The sequence below is a fragment of the Hyperolius riggenbachi genome, chromosome 9 (assembly GCF_040937935.1).
Source record: "Hyperolius riggenbachi isolate aHypRig1 chromosome 9, aHypRig1.pri, whole genome shotgun sequence".
Lineage (NCBI taxonomy): Eukaryota > Metazoa > Chordata > Amphibia > Anura > Hyperoliidae > Hyperolius > Hyperolius riggenbachi.
Window position 1 is genome coordinate 95,849,684 of NC_090654.1, and position 21,556 is coordinate 95,871,239.

The following is a 21,556-nucleotide window of genomic DNA, read 5'->3' on the forward strand; positions in this document are numbered from 1 at the left end:
AGAGGGACAGGGAGGGTACCCCAGGAAGCAGAAAGCTGCTAATACTATTATAAATATGTCTATAGTAAGTAGGACATTAAACTGATGCAGTGCATTAAAAACATGATATAACAATGGTTCTCCACAAAAATTTACACTAACTGGCACAGTTTAACTTTTTACCATAATAGTGTGTGGGTATGGAAGGAAAAGTTGCAATACTACCATGGGGCCACGATAGGGGGGGCCTGCTGGGGTTCTTTAACAGCATTAAATGGCACCTGAAGAGGCCAACATTTTAATTTAAATACAGTATATCTGTCCATGCCCCCTCCGTTTCTCTGCTTTTTGTCATGCTTATCGCTATGACTGAAGCCAGTCAGGTGGAATCTGAAGCAGTGTTTCTGAAGTCCCCATGCCCAAGACAATCGTGGCTATGGCTGCAGGGCAGGGAGAATTCAGAGCATGCGCTGGAGGAGAGTTTGTGTGGCTTCCAACGTAACTGGCTTCAGTCAAAAAGTGTGTGTGGGGTTGGGGGAGGGGGGGGGGGACAAAAACCTTTTATTTACAGGTGTGTGGGTGGGGTCACTTAAAGGACAACTGATATATAATGTAATATATTTATTATATTTTAAACAATAGCAGTTGCCTGGCATCCTGCTGACCTTACATGCATCAGTAGTGTCTGAATCACACACCTGAAACCAGCAAAAAAACTTCTTTAAAATATCATCAGTCAAATTAAGAGACTTTTCTTTTATAGTAAGAAACTCACTGACAATTCTCAGCTCAGCTGCAGGATCGCTAGTGAGGAATCACCTTCCTAAACTTCCGCTTGTTGATATACCATCACTAGCAGTCGGTACAAAAATCTTCAGACTCCAACTCCCCAACTTATGAAACCACCGACTGACTACAAGTACCCAAAATTGCTCAGACTCCAACTCCGACTCCACAGCCCTGGTGGCCACACCCAGATGTGACTCTGGGTGGGCGCCTGTCCAGCACCAGTACTGAGCACCTGGTTGGTGCACAAGAGCAGCTGACAGGCAGTAATTTCACCACTTTCAGCTGCTCATATGAAAGAGGCCTAAAGACAAAGGAAGTTCTGATTGGCATCACTCTACTTTCTTGAATTCAGCTCCAAGTAAATGTGTGAGTATGCAAGAGTGTGTGTTGTGCATGCGAGGGGCATATTACCGTATTTCCTGGCTGCTTTGACCGAATCAGCGAGAACCGGCTGTGGTTCTTCTTGGACCGACTCCGAGATTTCCGCAGCTCTTCGCACTTCTCATAATCGCTCAGATCGAAAATCTCTTGACCATGTTTTTCATCCTTCACCTGAAAGACAACATAACAAGAGACATTAATGAGAACATCAAAGAAATCCTACAAGGTGTTGTAATGTGAAAAGAGAACTGTCATATACACCAATCGGACAACATCAGAATCGCTAACAGATGAATTTAATAAGACTATCTCCCCATAATGTAAGTAAGTTAGCAGTAGAGTTTAATGGGCAAGTATACGAGAAACTTTTATAAGGGCCAGATTGTAAATTGGCTAGACAACTGGGTCAATGCATCTCCAAAACGGCAGTGCATCTTACGGGTAGTACCTGCCAAAGGTGATTCAAGAAGTTCAAGCACTTATAATGAATGTTCAGTGCTTATAATGACCTGTGCTGTTTTTACAACCCGCTGCAGGGCTTCTTTACTGGCCTTGGTGCAGCTATTGTACTAGACCGTGGTAACTGTACAAATTAACCAGCAACTTCCGGGTGAAGGTTAGCACACCTCAGCTTTGTCAAGAAATAGAGGCATTATGCCTTGCCAATTACAGGTAAGGTGATGTCAGCCCAGGTCAGGTCCTCTGCATTAGTGGCTCCTAGAAATCTAAAACTAGAAACTCTATTCACAGCCTCTGCATCGATCATTGCCAGTTTGTGAGTGGTCTTTTTGGTGGTCCTAAAGTCTAGAATAACTTTTTTTTTTTTTTTTTTTTAGGAGGGACAACTGCAGAATCAGTGACATGGATATGATCGCCTAAAGGTTAACCAAGAAAACATAATGCTGGCCACAAGAAACAGATGTGTGAATGAACAGTCCCTCACAAGTTTCAGTGTACAGGGTTGCAATACTGAAACTATAAACATGGCAAAAGACTTGCATAAAGGATGCCCAGGGATGCCAACCATGCTTAAACCTTCCCTGCAAGGCTCTTCCATTTGAACAAGGTATTTGCCAGCCTCCATATAGGTTGGTTCCCATGTACAGTATATATTTTAATGCGTATACTATCATAGATTTAGAGAATAGTGATGATCTTGTCTCCGAGAACTCATGGAGAAACTTGTGGTCAGTTTGGTCAGATGATAGATATGCAAGTCCCCAATTTAGTAGTCATGATCATGTGCTAAAACAGGATGTGATCACAGCAAATCAGAGCTTTGAAAATCTATCAGCTAAACAAACAAATCACATGCTTCACCATGAGTTCTCCTAGACATGACCATCAGTAATAGTGAAACAATGTCAAGAAATCCTTGACTCATACCATGGTTTTCCAAAAATGTAAAAATGTGTGCAGCTCATATGTCAGTTATTGATTGCAATTAATTAATAATGGGTCCTCTTGCGTAGAAAGAGTTGGGGGTTTTCAATTATGTATATAATGGTAGTAAACCACACCAATAACATGTCTGACTCCCTAGAGCCAACAAGCTGAATCTGGTGTATCATGTTATGGTGCAAAATCGTCTGCAAACAGTATATTCGCAATACAATGCAAGCTTTACTAGTAATATTTATAATATAAGAAATATGAAAATGTATTGTGCATATAGTGAACTGTAACAGGATTGCTCTGCATTATATGAGATTTCCGAAGATTTATCTAAAGCGTCTGTGAGCTGATCATTGCCAGGCTCCACAAAAGCATGATTGGGCGTCACACAACTAGGCCACACACAGGCCTGTACTGAGGATTCCTGTGGCTTCCCAGCAAAATTGTACGGGAATTAAAGTAGAAGTTTAAAAATGGCACATTGGTTGGTTGCCCAAAATGTCGGGACCCTTCCCTTAATTTAAACCATATGCTGTAGACTTGTAGTTCGATCCAAAAATTCTGGGAAGAGGTCTTATCTTTTTCTGATTTAATAACAGGACATGATAGACAAGTTGATCTGTTATATTGCCTATTTCATTTTGAGGAACTGTGAAAATGAGAATACACTGGCTATAATCAAATGGTGTTGATAGCAGCCAAAAAAGCTGTGATGAAAAGGTGGTTAGATAGCTCCCCACCCACAGTTGGTGACCTAAATGACTTGCTGAAACATCTCCTTCAGTTGGAGTGTTTAAATTTGGAAAGGCAAAAATCTAAAACTGTGGGAAAATGCATAACTTGGCAGGCTTTCGTAGAAAAAACATAACAGGGATCAGATTATCCACTTGATGAGATTTTTTTGAGAACACAACATGGTATTTGAAGGGCAAAATCCAGGGATATCTAGGCGAATTAGAAATCCGATAGTGAGGTGAACCAGATTTGAAAGGTGAGCTGATGAGGAAGGGGAAGGGGGATGACTATTAGGAATCAGGGGTGTATACGGGGTGCACAATAGTTTTAGTTCTAGTTTTAGAGATTTTTGTATCTGAGCTAGAGTTATAAAAACTGAACCAATTTGAGCCACCCAAGGACGAAATTCTGATGGTAGAGTTAAGTAATGAGGACATGACTGTTAATTAGAAGAGCAGGGATTAGAAGACTGGAAAAATTACAAACCAACCCTGGGCGGAGATCTCTAGCCACCTTTGGACTATGAAACTTATTAGCAGGGCGTTGGAGTCTGAGTCGAGGAGTCGGAGCAATTTTGGGTACCTGGAGTCAGAGTTGGAGTCGTGGTTTCATAAACTGAGGAGTCGGAGTCGGGTGATTTTTGTACAAAATGTAAAGCCCTGTTAAATATTAGACTAAGGAGTCGGAGCCATTTTGGTTACCCGGAGTCGGAGTTGGAGTCGTGGTTTCATAAACTGAGGAGTCGGAGTCGGGTGATTTTTGTACAAAATGTAAAGCCCTGTTAAATATTAGACTAAGGAGTCGGAGCCATTTTGGTTACCCGGAGTCGGAGTTGGAGTCGTGGTTTCATAAACTGAGGAGTCGGAGTCTGAGAATTTTTGTACCGACTCCACAGCCCTGCTTATTAGATATATTAAATAAAATAGAAAAACTCTTCTACCTATCTTCCATCTATAGTTATAATATTACTGCTGTGTTTCTGAATAGTATCAATCGACTGTATGAGAATATGGTAGTCATGTATTAGGTTATGTATCACAGAGGCGTTTGGCTTGGACCCAGACTTGTACTAGTTTTTACTCCTTTCATTGCCTGATGAAGCAAGTAAAACCTGTAGAAGCGAGTAGAAGCGTTTTGCATTGCGGAGTACTTAAATAAATGGTATCTTTGTGGTAACTTTAATCAACACTGTCTGTATTTTACTTGTTGGTGAGGTAAGCCTACCACTGTCGCACTTTGTAAACTTTTTAAAAAGTTTTTACTCTATTCTGGCGCCTCTGTTCAAGCTTCTCTTCATGTATTAGATATAAACAGTGTGCTGTCCCTCCAAAAGCTCTGCACACACGCTAGACCAGTGCTGTCCAACTTCATGGGCAGGGTGTGTGTCTAGCACTGGATTTTTCTGCTGGAGGGAGGAGAGCATTAATGTCCTGTATTTTGGGGGCGGAGCTAAGCACAAACAAAAGGTGGACCTGCCAGAGAAGGGGACCTGACACGAAAAATAGTCAGGGCACCAGTTGGACGGCCCTGCGCTAGACCATCATCATCTGAAACATACTAGGACCATAGTGTTGCCTGAGTATCGTTGAAAAAAATGAGGAACCATGAAATGAATAGACACTGATAGACATCGATTATCGTCCATATAGACCTATCCATCCTGGCGGATCCGTTTGACAATAATCGGAATTAGTTGGCAAACACATGTATCCGACGATATTAAAAAATCGTTTTGTTCAAAACCCTTCTGTGTTGCTAGCTTTGTACTTCCAGATCTTCAGATTTGAGCTTCAACTAACTATCCAATCGCTGAATTAAGACATGTCGCATCGTCATCGGGGATGGTTAGTTTGCCAACGATAATACTCTAGCATGTGAAAGTGCCTAAATTCTAACTGCTGCCTAGGACACTGCGACAGCATTACTTACATATCTCTGATCTGCTATCTGCACACATCAGGACTGATCAGTGCCCTGCGAGATCCTTCACCTGTCCCTGTGTGCCTAGATAACCTGTCCGTGTGTGTTTCTAGATAACCTGTCCGTGTGTGCCTAGATAACATGTCCGCGTGTGCCAAGATAACCTGTCCGTGTGTGCCGAGATAACCTGTCCGTGTGTGCCGACATAAGGTAAGGCAAAGTAGCTGAAGGAAAATATTGCTACAGTGGTCATGTGAACACAATGCTGGACCTTATGCTGGTAATACACGTTTTTTTGCGGAGAATCGTTCCGATAGATGCCTTCGATGATAAAATTCCAACATGTCCGATTCTCCGCTCGATTCTGGTCTGCTCGATTTCTCATAGAAGTGAATGGAAAAAAGATAAGAAAAACGAACGGAAGAGCAGAGAATCGAGCAGAGAATCGAATGGCTAATAGATCGCACAGAGAATGGAACGCGAAAAACACAACGTGTAATCCCAGCATAAGAAAGAGCACTTTAGGATATTGTGCTTTAAAAGCAACTAGCATAAATCAACAGCCTAACTGGTGTTTTGCCCAGTAATTACCAAGAGCTAAATTATAACCCTAACAAACATCTCTAGACAATATGTGCCAGAATAATTTAAAAGCTGTAGGGAATATACAGCTGCTGGCGTATTAACCAACCAAGCGCCTGTTTCTCATCCCTGTGACAAATAATTGGAGCAGATTCCTCTCACAAACATTTGAGTCAGTATTACTCAGGCCCCTTTCACACTGGGGCGTTTTCCTTGCGTTGCGTTATCGCACGGTAACGCTCGGCAATGAAAGTCTATGGGGCCTTTCATACCTGTGCATTGTGATGCGGCCACAGTGGACGTTTTTGACACTCGGCTGCCGCGAGCGTATCACTGCGTTGTCAGGCATCTTGTGTGGAGACGTGCGCCGAATCAGAAGTCGTGTAAGTCTATGGTGCCACACTAATTTGAAATCGTTCGCTGCACGTATTTGCATTGCGCATGTGCGAAAGCGTATTTTGTCAATACACATCCACTAAATTCGTCTTTTCAGCCACAGGAAGTGCGCTAGAGAGAATCACTTCCTGCATGGCCTAATGCCAGAACGGGGATTACAACATATTAATGCGGGAATACCCGATGGCCGTCGCATCGCACCACAAGAAAAAAGGCCAAGGCACAGTGTGAAACCGACCTGAACCAACCCCAAGTACAGCTTTCGAATCAGAACATTAAAATGAAACAAAAAAAAAAGTCAGACCCAGATGTGCAAAAAGAAATAAGGTTTTCAACTCTGTGCAGCAAAAAATGTAGGTAGAATTGAGGATATTATGTACACCTGTTTACTGTTGCTATGGCTACAAATAAGTGAACTTAGAGATTCCTAGCCCCATAGATTGGAGAAGTTATGTTTAATGGCATCCCATAAGTTAATGGCTTGTATTCTACAACAGAGTTACAGATTGTCCAGCAAGCTCATGGTGAACCAGAACTCCGAGGAGTATGTAAGGGGCTGAAAGAGACCAAAATACCTCCTAACTAAAATGCTATGAAAAACAGAAGTTTTATAATCGCAAATACCTTCCGTTTTAAGAAGGCAATCTTCTGTTATTCTGTGTTCTTTCACCACTGAGAATGCTGAGGTAAATTTTTAAAACGAGTACATATACTACATGTGATAAATATGAATAGTGCCTATGTAAAATATATGAATGTCTCAGCAGCCAATGAACCATTCTATAGCCATTAGCGCTGTGGGATGGGAGTGAGGCATCCTGGGAAATAACCCCCTCCCCCCTCCTTGTTGATGGAGTGATATATAGCCCTGTGGTGTGTCTGGGTGACTGGTCAATAGGCCATCAATAAAGCATTTGTTTCACAATAGAGCTTCCCAGAAAGAATGCGAGTAGTTTAACAGCTTCACTTCTGACTGGAACAATGTCCGGGAGGAAATGATTGTTGGTGCTGCAGCTGTACATGAAAATTTGGTCTATGAAAAAGCCTACGCCACAGGGTCTGGTAACTGGGACTAATTTACCATGTTACACCCACCTTTTCCTGATCATTTTTTATTAAATGGCTCAGGAATTATATTATTCTGTATTTAAATCACTCTGACATCTAAGGCTCCTTGCACACTGCAAATCCGTTTTGCGATTCCAATTCCATTTCCGATTTGCAAATGCGATTTTCTCTGAATGCAATCAACAGAAAAACGGAGGAAAAAACGCAGCATGCAGTAACGATTAAAAATCGGAATCGGATGTAAAAACTGATTAAAAATCGGAATCGCATGTAGTGTGCAGGGAGCCTTATACAGCACTTTACAGAGTCCATAGTCATGTCACTCCCTCAGAGAACCTTACAATATAATCCCCATTGTAGTCATAGTCTTATAACCCTTACTATAGACAAAGGCCAGTTTTGAGGGAACCAGATAACTATTGAGTAGGTTTACTGTGATGTAGGAGGGAGGAACAGGAGGGAAAAATCAACAAACTGCACCCAGATAGTGTGCTTGCCCAGATCTGAACCAGGGACCACTGCAAGGCCAGCAGTCATTCTACTATGCCACCGCTAGATAGCCATATAAATATCTACACACAAGCAAACCTCACAGTAGAACTATACGCAAACATTTAGGACGGCTTCATATTAGCAACCTGCGTTTTAGCTGCGTTGCGATCTGATGATCGCATTGCAAAGCTGTAAAGAAGCTTTGTTAACATCTACGTTGATTCGGGGTAAAGTAATTGTTGGCAGCAAACCAAACTATAAGTGAGATTCTAGCGTTCACTTCCTGTGGTGGAAATACGAATTGCAAGGAGGTGTATAAAAAAAAAAAACACGCTTCCGTGCATGCGCACCACAAAACAGTCTATAACAGTAAATATCTGCAGTGTCATTGCCTTACGCGACTTCGGTCAACAGATCACCATCAGTCATATGACATCGGGAGCCGGCGGTACACTAATGCATACAGACCTATGCAAAAATAGATCCAGGAGCACCAATGCAAAATCAAAAATAAGTATGTGCCAAGGTCCCACCCTAGTACCAAAGGGGTCGTAACAATAGGAATCCAGCAAAGGACCGGCACCACAGCAGTGTATTATAGCTCAAATACTTTAATGAGACATCAAAAGAAGCAACGTTGCTTCTTTTGATGTCTCATTAAAGTATTTGAGCTATAATACACTGCTGTGGTGCCGGTCCTTTGCTGGATTCCTAATGCATACAGATCGGCATGAAGGAGAAGGAAGCGGCACCCGGCGCCGGACTCGTGACTTTGCTTCCTCTCACGCACTGCGGTGCTCACTCTTCATTTCATTTCACACAGGGGAGGATAGAGAGAGGCCCTTTGCTTAATGGTGAGTGGATGGGAGGGGGGGGGGGGGAGATCAAAGTATCCTGGCCACTACGCACTGCGAGGAGGGAGAGAGGCGGCCCTCATCCTGGCTGTAGGTTGACAAATCATCATCATCTGATTCCACACAGGGAAGGACAGAGGTGGCCCACCCTTTTGGTGGTGGGTGGGAGGTTACTCAGGACACCCTCATGTCAAAGCTTACAGGTTGTTGTGCTAGAGAAATTAAAAAATTCTATCTTCAGAGGGTCATTTATTTGGGTTGACTTATACACAAGGTCGATTTAGATTTGAGTATATATGGTCGGTAATCAACCAAATTGGGCTATTTCTTGCCATTTTGACACTCAAGGCAAGCAGGGCAGTGGAGTCGGAGTTGGGGCAATTTTTGGGTACCTAGAGTCTGAGTTGGTGATTTCATAAACTGAGGAATCGGATGATTTTTGTACCAACTCCAAAGTCCTGAAGGCAAGGCAGCTGTTGTCGCTCACCTCCCACCCCCTAAACTCATTACTGTAATAGGAAGTCTGTAGCCTACATTAATTAGTTTTGCAGAGACAGCAATGATGAATCGATAAGTTAGATACAAAATATTATTTTTCAAAACAAGTCTACAAAAGGATATATGCATTATCACCAAGCCAGATATTCCTTACTGGCTCAAACTCTCTCATCTCACATAACAAATCCTTCCTATAAATGCTAAGAGTGGTGTATAGCCCCAATATAATAATAATTAAAAAAAAACAACAAAAAACAACATACTGAAGGTTCAAATATTGTCCTGGTAATCCAGAAGAGTTGCAACAATCAATACACAACAAATCAAAACAATTACAGCTTAATTAGCTCATGAACAGTACCTGCCATTCAGGCAGTCTTTGTTATGTTAATCCGCAATGCCTGTTTAGGTGTTAATATTACCAGTCACCCCTGTCTTATGCTGGGAATACACGGTTCGTTTTTGAGCCATTTAGATGGCTCGCTAGAGAATTTCCGACATTTAACCACAATATCAGCCATACAGATCCCCCTGATGATCCATTTGTGAAAAGGAAAAAAGTTTTGTTATGGGAAAGAGGGTAACAGCTACTGATTGGGATGAAGTTCAATTCTTGGTTACGGTTTTTCTTTAAGAACTCAGCTGGCTGAATTTATGCTTTGATAAATGTTCTTAATTTAAATACTCAGTGCAATAAAACATCACTGGAATCCCCAACTTGTAAGGACTCTGACAGGAGGATGATTCAGTGATGTGACGTAACCCCTAGCAACCAAGCAGAACCCTTTGTTTTATTTTTAGCACAGTGGCTAGTGAAAGCTGATTCCCGATTGGTTGTTATGGGTCACCACACACCACTGCCCTTGCTGAAGTGGGATTTTCCTGTCCAAGGCTGATTTGTGAAGTGTTAGGACAAAGCCCATTATCCTGTATCTCTTAGGTGTCATTTCTTTTTAATCTTATTCTTACTTCACAGCCCACTTCCTTCCCTTCTGAAGGCTCCAAATATAGCACTTGTTAATCCTCTGGCTAAATTTAGCCTGGGCCTCTCAAGCTGCTGATAGCAGCTGACATGAGCTTATAAGCGTACTCACTGTCCTTTGACTGTGCTGCACGTTTCAATTACACAGGTGGCTTGTCTCATCTCATTCAGTTCAAGTAGTGAACAGCTACGGTGTTCTGGCTGGACAGGTCAAGCTCTCCGATTTGCCCTTGAAGGCACTAAATACATGTATCAGAATAAGCAACCTGAGCCCCTTCAGCTGTTTATGGTCTGCATTTCCCAGCATTCTTTGGGGTGCTGGATCAGTGTCCATAGTGCTTTATCTTACAGCAAACCTTAATTAAGGCAAACTTCAAATAAGTAACAGACAAGCTTACTACCAGAGCCGGATCATCCACAGGCAACTTGACCAGGATAGAGTCTATGGGCCAAGTTTATGCTAGCTCCCAACAAATCTTACCCAAAAAGCCAAAACCAAGGGTGAGACCAAAGTTGTTGCTTGCATAGGGCCTCATTACACCTTAATCCATCTCTGCTAACTACAGTATGTTTCCATTACAGTAGAAACTTGTTACACTAAACTCTGATATTGTAAACCTCTGGCTATAGTAAACTTAGTCCCCAGGTCCCGACCATGCGCCTGTATGAATTTAGTGTGCATGATAAATCTTGACATAGTAAACCATTTGATTCCTTGGAGTTTACGTTAACGGGATTCTACTGTATTACCATTTTCCTTTAGTGGGCTTCTGCTGCCAGTTATTTTGCCTGCATGGAACTTGGCATGTAGCTGATGTCAGTATGGGGATTATGCACCATCACCTCAGGCTATCACAGCCCAGGGATGCCCATTAGGTGCCTATACACGTTAGCAACTGATGTCGCCCGTACAGGATCAGGAGCTGATCTCCTTGGGTGACATCGCTGGGCCGCACACACACGCGTGTCGTGCTGATGACGTGCTGTGTTGCTATGCAGGGGCTGGAAGCAGGAGGAGACGAGCGGCGTATGCGTGACGTCACACTATGGGCACGGGAGCAGCGTGAACAATGGGATCAGCAAGGGGATTTGCGTTGCTGGGGTTGTGTAGAACTGTCTGGCAGATCTCTCGCAGGTTGGGCGTCGGGGGGCTGTACACACGCCTGATTGTCAGCTGAGGCAGTGGTTATCAGCCGCTTGTGTACGAGGCTTTAGGTAGATTGTAAAGGACTTGTGGGTAGATCCTACACCATCACTCTGAGTGTCATACACATCTTACTCTGTCTCTGTGACTTGGATAAGCTTAGTGCGATTTGCTGTCCTGAGGATTATGATGTTGCAAGGTGGGGAGCCATATATTTAGAAGCATCATGTGCTACTGCTGATTACAATTTTGCTGGACACTAAGCATAATATTGTAAGCATGATATTGTGACAGTATTCGATCAAGCACTGTTCTATTTGGCTCGCTAAGGAGGGCTCTATGATATGCATCTAATTTGACTGGCGGCTTGTGGTAATCACTAATGGACTGCCGCTGTGCATATAATGCAGGTGTGGCTTGTGGTAATCACTGATGGACTGCCGCTGTACATGCGCTGCAGTTGTGGCTTGTGGTAATCACTGATGGACTGCTGCTGTGCATATACTGCAGGCGTGGCTTGTGGTTATCACTGATGGACTGACGCTGTGCATGTGCTGCAGTTGTGGCTTGTGGTAATCACTGATGGACTGCCGCTGTGCATATACTGCAGGTGTGGCTTGTGGTAATCACTGATGGACTGCCGCTGTACATGTGCTGCATTTGTGGTATTCACTGATGGACTGCCGCTGTGCATGAGCTGCAGTTGTGGCTTGTAATCACTGGTGGACTGCCTCTGTGCATATGCTGCAGTTGTGGCTTGTGGTAATCACTGATGGACTGCCGCTGTACATGCGCTGCAGTTGTGGCTTGTGGTAATCACTGATGGACTGCCGCTGTGCATATACTGCAGGCGTGGCTTGTGGTTATCACTGATGGACTGCCGCTGTACATGTGCTGCAGTTGTGGTATTCACTGATGGACTGCCGCTGTACATGCGCTGCAGTTGTGGCTTGTGGTAATCACTGATGGACTGCCGCTGTGCATATACTGCAGGCGTGGCTTGTGGTTATCACTGATGGACTGCCACTGTACATGTGCTGCAGTTGTGGTAATCACTGATGGACTGCCGCTGTGCATGTGCTGCAGTTGTGGCTTGTGGTAATCACTGATGGACCACGGCTGTGCATGTTCTGCAGTTGTGACTTGTGGTTATCACTGATGGACTGCCGCTGTGCATGTGCTGCAGTTGTGGCTTGTGGTAATCACTGATGGACTGCTGCTGTGCATGGGCTGCAGTTGTGGCTTGTAATCACTGATGGACTGCGGCTGTGCATGTTCTGCAGTTGTGACTTGTGGTTATCACTGATGGACTGCGGCTGTGCATGTGCTGCAGTTGTGGCTTGTGGTAATCACTGATGGACTGCCGCTGTGCATATACTGCAGGCGTGGCTTGTGGTTATCACTGATGGACTGCCGCTGTGCATGTGCTGCAGTTGTGGCTTGTGGTAATCACTGATGGACTGCCGCTGTGCATATACTGCAGGTGTGGCTTGTGGTAATCACTGATGGACTGCCGCTGTACATGTGCTGCAGTTGTGGTATTCACTGATGGACTGCCGCTGTGCATGTGCTGCAGTTGTGGCTTGTAATCACTGGTGGACTGCCTCTGTGCATATGCTGCAGTTGTGGCTTGTGGTAATCACTGATGGACTGCCGCTGTACATGCGCTGCAGTTGTGGCTTGTGGTAATCACTGATGGACTGCCGCTGTGCATATACTGCAGGCGTGGCTTGTGGTTATCACTGATGGACTGCCGCTGTGCATATACTGCAGGCGTGGCTTGTGGTTATCACTGATGGACTGCCGCTGTGCATGTGCTGCAGTTGTGGCTTGTGGTAATCACTGATGGACTGCCGCTGTGCATATACTGCAGGCGTGGCTTGTGGTAATCACTGATGGACTGCCGCTGTACATGTGCTGCAGTTGTGGTATTCACTGATGGACTGTCGCTGTGCATGTGCTGCAGTTGTGGCTTGTAATCACTGATGGACTGCCGCTGTGCATGTGCTGCAGTTGTGGCTTGTGGTAATCACTGATGGACCACGGCTGTGCATGTTCTGCAGTTGTGACTTGTGGTTATCACTGATGGACTGCCGCTGTGCATGTGCTGCAGTTGTGGCTTGTGGTAATCACTGATGGACTGCTGCTGTGCATGTGCTGCAGTTGTGGCTGGTAATCACTGATGGACTGCCGCTGTGCATGTGCTGCAGTTGTGGCTTGTGGTAATCACTGATGGACTGCCACTGTGCATGGGCTGCAGTTGTGGCTTGTGGTAATCACTGATGGACTGCCACTGTGCATGGGCTGCAGTTGTGGCTTGTGGTAATCACTGATGGACTGCCTCTGTGCATGTGCTGCAGTTGTGGCAATAGCTGATGGACTGCCGCTGTGCATGTGCTGCAGTTATGGCTTGTAATCACTGATGGACTGCCGCTGTGCATGTGCTGCAGTTGTGGCTGTGGTAATCACTGATGGACCACGGCTGTGCATGTTCTGCAGTTGTGACTTGTGGTTATCACTGATGGACTACGGCTGTGCATGTGCTGCAGTTGTGGCTTGTGGTAATCACTGATGGACTGCCGCTGTGCGTGTGCTGCAGTTGTGGCTTGTGGTAATCACTGCTGGACTGCCACTGTGCATGGGCTGCAGTTGTGGCTTGTGGTAATCACTGATGGACTGCCACTGTGCATATGCTGCAGTTGTGGCTTGTGGTAATCACTGATGGACTGCCGCTGTACATGCGCTGCAGTTGTGGCTTGTGGTAATCACTGATGGACTGCCGCTGTGCGTGTGCTGCAGTTGTGGCTTGTGGTAATCACTGATGGACTGCCGCTGTGCGTGTGCTGCAGTTGTGGCTTGTGGTAATCACTGCTGGACTGCCACTGTGCATGGGCTGCAGTTGTAGCTTGTGGTAATCACTGATGGACTGCCACTGTGCATATGCTGCAGTTGTGGCTTGTGGTAATCACTGATGGACTGCCGCTGTACATGCGCTGCAGTTGTGGCTTGTGGTAATCACCGATGGACTGCCGCTGTGCATATACTGCAGGCGTGGCTTGTGGTTATCACTGATGGACTGCCGCTGTGCATGTGCTGCAGTTGTGGCTTGTGGTAATCACTGATGGACTGCCGCTGTGCATATACTGCAGGCGTGGCTTGTGGTAATCACTGATGGACTGCCGCTGTACATGTGCTGCAGTTGTGGCTTGTGGTAATCACTGATGGACCACGGCTGTGCATGTTCTGCAGTTGTGACTTGTGGTTATCACTAATGGACTGCGGCTGTGCATGTGCTGCAGTTGTGGCTTGTGGTAATCACTGATGGACTGCCGCTGTGCATGTGCTGCAGTTCTGGCTTGTGGTTATCACTGATGGACTGCGGCTGTGCATGTGCTGCAGTTCTGGCTTGTGGTAATCACTGATGGACTGCTGCTGTGCATGGGCTGCAGTTGTGGCTTGTAATCACTGATGGACTGCGTCTGTGCATGTTCTGCAGTTGTGACTTGTGGTTATCACTGATGGACTGCGGCTGTGCATGTGCTGCAGTTGTGGCTTGTGGTAATCACTGATGGACTGCCGCTGTGCATGTGCTGCAGTTCTGGCTTGTGGTAATCACTGATGAACTGCTGCTGTGCATGTGCTGCAGTTGTGGCTTGTGGTAATCACTGATGGACTGCCACTGTGCATGGGCTGCAGTTGTGGCTTGTGGTAATCACTGATGGACTGCCTCTGTGCATGTGCTGCAGTTGTGGCAATAGATGATGGACTGCCGCTGTGCATGTGCTGCAGTTGTGGCTTGTAATCACTGATGGACTGCCGCTGTGCATGTGCTGCAGTTGTGGCTGTGGTAATCACTGATGGACCACGGCTGTGCATGTTCTGCAGTTGTGACTTGTGGTTATCACTGATGGACTGCGGCTGTGCATGTGCTGCAGTTGTGGCTTGTGGTAATCACTGCTGGACTGCCACTGTGCATGGGCTGCAGTTGTGGCTTGTAGTAATCACTGATGGACTGCCACTGTGCATATGCTGCAGTTGTGGCTTGTGGTAATCACTGATGGACTGCCGCTGTACATGCGCTGCAGTGTTGGCTTGTGGTAATCACTGATGGACTGCCGCTGTGCATGTGCTGCAGTTGTGGCTTGTAATCACTGATGGACTGCCGCTGTGCATGTGCTGCAGTTGTGGCTGTGGTAATCACTGATGGACCACGGCTGTGCATGTTCTGCAGTTGTGACTTGTGGTTATCACTGATGGACTGCGGCTGTGCATGTGCTGCAGTTGTGGCTTGTGGTAATCACTGCTGGACTGCCACTGTGCATGGGCTGCAGTTGTGGCTTGTAGTAATCACTGATGGACTGCCACTGTGCATATGCTGCAGTTGTGGCTTGTGGTAATCACTGATGGACTGCCGCTGTACATGCGCTGCAGTGTTGGCTTGTGGTAATCACTGATGGACTGCCGCTGTGCATATACTGCAGGCGTGGCTTGTGGTAATCACTGATGGACTGCCGCTGTGCATATACTGCAGGCGTGGCTTGTGGTTATCACTGATGGACTGCCGCTGTGCATGTGCTGCAGTTGTGGCTTGTGGTAATCACCGATGGACTGCCGCTGTGCATATACTGCAGGCGTGGCTTGTGGTATTCACTGATGGACTGCCGCTGTGCATGTGCTGCAGTTGTGGCTTGTGGTAATCACTGATGGACCACGGCTGTGCATGTTCTGCAGTTGTGACTTGTGGTTATCACTGATGGACTGCGGCTGTGCTGCAGTTGTGGCTTGTGATAATCACTGATGGACCATGGCTGTGCATGTTCTGCAGTTGTGACTTGTCGTTATCACTGATGGACTGCGGCTGTGCATGTGCTGCAGTTGTGGCTTGTGGTAATCACTGATGGACTGCCACTGTGCATGGGCTGCAGTTGTGGCTTGTGGTAATCACTGATGGACTGCCTCTGTGCATGTGCTGCAGTTGTGGCAATAGCTGATGGACTGCCGCTGTGCATGTGCTGCAGTTGTGGCTTGTAATCACTGATGGACTGCTGCTGTGCATATGCTGCAGTTGTGGCTTGTGGTAATCACTGATGGACTGCCTCTGTGCATATGCTGCAGTTGTGGCTTGTAATCACTGATGGACTGCCTCTGTGCATATGCTGCAGTTGTGGCTTGTAATCACTGATGGACTGCTGCTGTGCATATGCTGCAGTTGTGGCTTGTGGTAATCACTGATGGACTGCCTCTGTGCATATGCTGCAGTTGTGGCTTGTAATCACTGATGGACTGCCTCTGTGCATATGCTGCAGTTGTGGCTTGTAATCACTGATGGACTGCTGCTGTGCATATGCTGCAGTTGTGGCTTGTAATCACTGATGGACTGCTGCTGTGCATATGCTGCAGTTGTGGCTTGTGGTAATCACTGATGGACTGCCTCTGTGCATATGCTGCAGTTGTGGCTTGTAATCACTGATGGACTGCCGCTGTGCATATGCTGCAGTTGTGGCTTGTAATCACTGATGGACCACGGCTGTGCATGTTCTGCAGTTGTGGCTTGTGGTAATCACTGGTGGACTGCTGCTGTGCATATGCTGCAGTTGTGGCTTGTAATCACTGATGGACTGCTGCTGTGCATATGCTGCAGTTGTGGCTTGTGGTAATCACTGATGGACTGCCTCTGTGCATATGCTGCAGTTGTGGCTTGTAATCACTGATGGACTGCCGCTGTGCATGTGCTGCAGTTGTGGCTTGCATCTGTAGGCAGATTCTACCTGGTAGATCATTTTCAATTGGGCCAATCAAAATCCACAGGAAGTGTTCTGTATTGGCCAATCCCAAACTGGATAACATTTGCATACAAGTCTGAATGATTTTCATTTGATTGGCCATCTTCAGCCATGATATATGCCCCTTGAAGCATCCTTCCTTTAGTCACTATGACACATTGAGGGCACGCTGCAAATGATTTTATCAGCCTTGAGATGATTAGCTGGCTGTTAATTTAGAGCGCTGACAGGAGGCGTGCCAGCAGTTTATTTCTAGAAGTTAGTATGGCTGGTGGGTGCTTTTGCGTAACAGCTTGCCTCCTCATTTGCACACTCGCTAAACAGAAGTAAGAAATTGAGGAAACGGCCTTTTAAAACTTCGAGATCAGAGAAAGAGGAAATTCATTCCTAAGCAAAGCCCCTGAGATATAAATAACATGATCTATATTGCTCAACATATTTCTGTCATTTCTACACCGCACCAAAAAGTGAAAAAAGGAAAACGATGGATCATAATTTCAACACATTTCTATTACCTAAAATTTAATACACAAGATTTCCCATTCTTTTCCTTAATGGGAACCCGAGCTGAGAGGGTTATGGGGGCTACCATATTTATTTCCTTTTAAGCAATGCAAGTTGCCTGGCTCTGTCTCTAATACTTTTCTCCATACACCCTGGACAAGCATGCAGCAGATCAGGTTCTCTGACTCGTCTGACTACATTAGCTGCATGCTTGTTTCAGGGTTGTGACTCAGACACTACTGTTGCCTGAAGATCAACAGAACTGTTGGGCAACTGGTATTTTCTAAAAGGGAGTAAATATGGCAGCCTCCATATCACTCTCACCTCGGGCTTCTTTTAACCGGTTCCGGACGCAGCTTATTAAAACTATACAGTATTCTGGAGACGCCAACAAGGTGTAGACTTTAATATCCCAGATCCATGTCTTTCTGCTGCCGCTATACTTAGCTGTCCAATGACAGCTGAGCTCTGTGCGACTGCGATCACTGTGAGCCAATGACAGCGCGTGCGCACCTTGATCACTCTATGCATGTTACATAGTTCCATAGTTACATAGTTATTTTGGCTGAAAAAAGACATACGTCCATCGAGTTCAACCAGTACAAAGTACAACTCCAGCCCGTCCCCCACATACCCCTGTTGATCCAGAGGAAGGCGAAAAAAACCCCACAAGGCATGGTCCAATTAGCCCCAAAAGGGAAAAATTCCTTCCTGACTCCAGATGGCAATCAGATAAAATCCCTGGATCAACATCATTAGGCATTACCTAGTAATTGTAGCCATGGATGTCTTTCAACGCAAGGAAAGCATCTAAGCCCCCTTTAAATGCAGGTATAGAGTTTGCCATAACGACTTCCTGTGGCAATGCATTCCACATCTTAATCACTCTTACTGTAAAGAACCCTTTCCTAAATAAATGGCTAAAACGTTTTTCCTCCATGCACAGCTCATGTCCTCTAGTCCTTTGAGAAGGCCTAGGGACAAAAAGCTCATCCGCCAAGCTATTATATTGCCCTCTGATGTATTTATACATGTTAATTAGATCTCCTCTAAGGCGTCTTTTCTCTAGACTAAATAAACCCAGTTTATTTAACCTTTCTTGGTAAGCGAGACCTTCCATCCAGTTGCGGTGCAGTAGCGATTTTCCCGTACTGCGCATGTGAAGAACGCTGCCATGCATGGGGACGTGATGAGGAGGCACATGGCGGCGTCCCCCCCCCCCCCCCCCCCCCCCCGAGAAAGCTGGCCAGCCACGCAGCTCCTTGTTGCGAGTCTCAGAAGGATGGTGCGGGCACAGGATGACTGCGGGAAGACCCAGGTAAATTAAACATTTTTTTTATTTAAATTTTCAGGGTCCAGAGCAGAGTGCCCAGAATCAGTTAAAATACCCTTTTCAGGGGCTGAAAAAATTAGGTTTCTTTTTCTGAGATAACTGTCAATTAAGATAAACCTTTAAGTCTCTCAATACTTTAAACAATGGCAGAAAAGCCACAAGGGTAAATATTAATATCCTGTGCGGAAAAGGTTATGATATCCACTAGTCTATCTTAGTAATCATAGCTGTAGAAGACCTTCAAAGTAAGGAAAGCATCCATGCTCTTCAATTTAAATATATAATTCGCTAAAACCACTTCCTATGGTAAGATATTTCAACTCTTAACCACTAATTGCAAGGAACTCCTTTGTAAAAAGGTGGTAAAATCTCCTTTCCTCCATACCTAGTTTATGTCCTCTTGTCCTTTAGACCAGGGTTTCTCAACTCAGTCCTCGAGTACCGAGAGGGTAAAATCTCCTTCCCTCCATACCTAGTTTATGTCCTCTTGTCCTTTATACCAGGTTTCTCAACCCAGTCCTCGAGTACTCCCAACAGTGCATGTTTTTCAGAAAACCACACACATTGACAGGTGAGGTTATTAGTGTCTGTTGATTTCCGCAAAACATGTACTGTTGGGGATACTTGAGGACTGAGTTGAGAAACCCTGCTTTATACAACCCTAGTTGTGAAAAGCTTGAGAAAAAAAAAAAGAATGGAAAGGGAAGTAGGAAAGCAGCACAGAGAGCCCACTATAGTGTGGTATGTAAGGTCCTTTTAAGGCATAATGCAATTGGCAGTTGAGAGGCCACTCACATTTTCTAGGTTACAGTTCAGGCAACCACTATAAAGGTAGGTGGAGAGATTAGACCCGACCCCACTCGGGTTAGGAAGTCGCTCTCTGTATAGAAGGGGGTGAGGGGGACCCCTTCCACCAGGGGTGAACACAATCTAGACCTAAACAGCGTATAACAGAGGCACCAAAATAGATTAAAAATTCTAAACACAGTTTTAAAGGAGTTGTAGTGGTGGACTTACAACAGATGACACTAAAGGCCTATTTCAGTAAAGAATTACATTTTATTGAGGTTTACTCCTCTTGACTAAAGAGCAATCAGCACTGCCGCTGTTACCCCCTCGCCTGCCGAGCGGCATTAGGACTCTGCTTCCTGCACGATCCAGCCTAAATACTGCGAGGAGGACCTGACTGCCAGTGCCGCCCGGTCTCTGGCTTAAAGGGAAAACAGCCTGCAGAGCTGATAGGCCCATAAGCTGATAGGATGATGCTGATGAGGTTCCCATCATAATGGGTTCAAGGTCACATTATTCCTTGCCCGGCTTGACACTTTTCTTACTAGCATCATCCCTGAAAGTGCTCTCTCTTTTCTCTGCTCCTACACAATATCCAAGAATACACTGTAGGCACTTTAGTGACTTATCGTGAGGTACATTACAGTTTATGTGATATTATTAGGAGCCTTTAAATCTTACAGATCAATCCTATACATACAATACATACATAGAAGGTGAAAACATCCTTCATCTGCAATACCTCCTACGTGCTATGTGTCATTGCCATTTACACACACCAGTGACTCATGCAGCGTCAGGCACAGGCAACACATCCTACAGTGGTTTGCAAAAGTATTCGGCCCCCTTGAAGTTTTCCAAATTTTTTTCATATTTTGCCACAAACATGAATCAATTTTATTGGAATTCCACGTGAAAGACCAACACAGAGTGGTGTACATGTGAGAAGTGGAACGAAAATCATACATGATTCCAAACATTTTTTTTTACAAATAAATAACTGCAAAGTAGGGTGTGCATAATTATTCAGCCCCCTTTGGTCCAAGTGCAGTCAGTTGCCCATAGACATTGCCTGATGACTGCTAATGACTAAATAGAGTGCACCTGTGTGTAATCTAATGTCAGTACAAATACAGCTGGTCTGTGACGACCTCAGAGGTTGTCTGAGAGAATATTGGGAGCAACAACACCATGAAGTCCAAAGAACACAACAGACAGGTCAGGGATAAGGTTATTGAGAAATTTAAAGCAGGCTTAGGCTATCAAAGCCTTGAACATCCCACAGAGGACTGTTCAAGCGATCATTCAGAAATGTGAAGGAATATGGCACAACTGTAAACCTACCAAGACAAGGCCGTCCACCTATACTCACAGGCCGAACAAGGAGAACGCTGATCAGAAATGCAGTCAAGAGGCCCATGGTGACTCTGGACGAGCTGCAGCAGGGCCGGGCCGAGGCATAGGCTGGAGAGGCTCCAGCCTCAGGGCGCAGTGTAGGAGGGGGCGCACAATTCATTCAGCTGTCATTCCTAATTGTGTTTGAAGCAGAAAGAAATAAGAAAAGGGGATACATGGCAGTGACTGCAAGCCATATAACTAGATATTAAGGTGTTGGGAAGGTTGTGGGCCCTGTGGCACCTCTTAGTGTAATAGCAATCAGTGTGTGATGGCTGGGGTGGCAGGGATGGAGGGGCGCACTTTGGTGTCTCAGCCTTGGGTGCTGGAGGACCTTGTCCCGGCTCTGAGCTGCAGATATCTAAAGCTCAGGTGGGGGAATCTGTCCATAGGACAACTTATTAGTCGTGCACTGCACAAAGTTGGCCTTTATGGAAGAGAAGAAAGAAGAAAGCCATTGTTAACAGAAAAGCATAAAAAGTCCCATTTGCCACAAGCCATGTGGGGGACACAGCAAACATGTGAAAGGTACTCTGG

General features: G+C 45.4%; 1 protein-coding gene across 1 annotated transcript in view; it reads right to left on the minus strand.

Annotated features, from left to right (window-relative positions):
• Positions 1-21,556, minus strand: part of PLEKHO1 (pleckstrin homology domain containing O1) — a 99,193-nt gene that overhangs the window by 23,241 nt on the left and 54,396 nt on the right. The window contains exon 3 of the mRNA XM_068253229.1: positions 1,180-1,320. Coding sequence (XP_068109330.1) covers positions 1,180-1,320 — 141 coding nt within the window. The remainder of the gene's footprint in view (positions 1-1,179; positions 1,321-21,556) is intronic.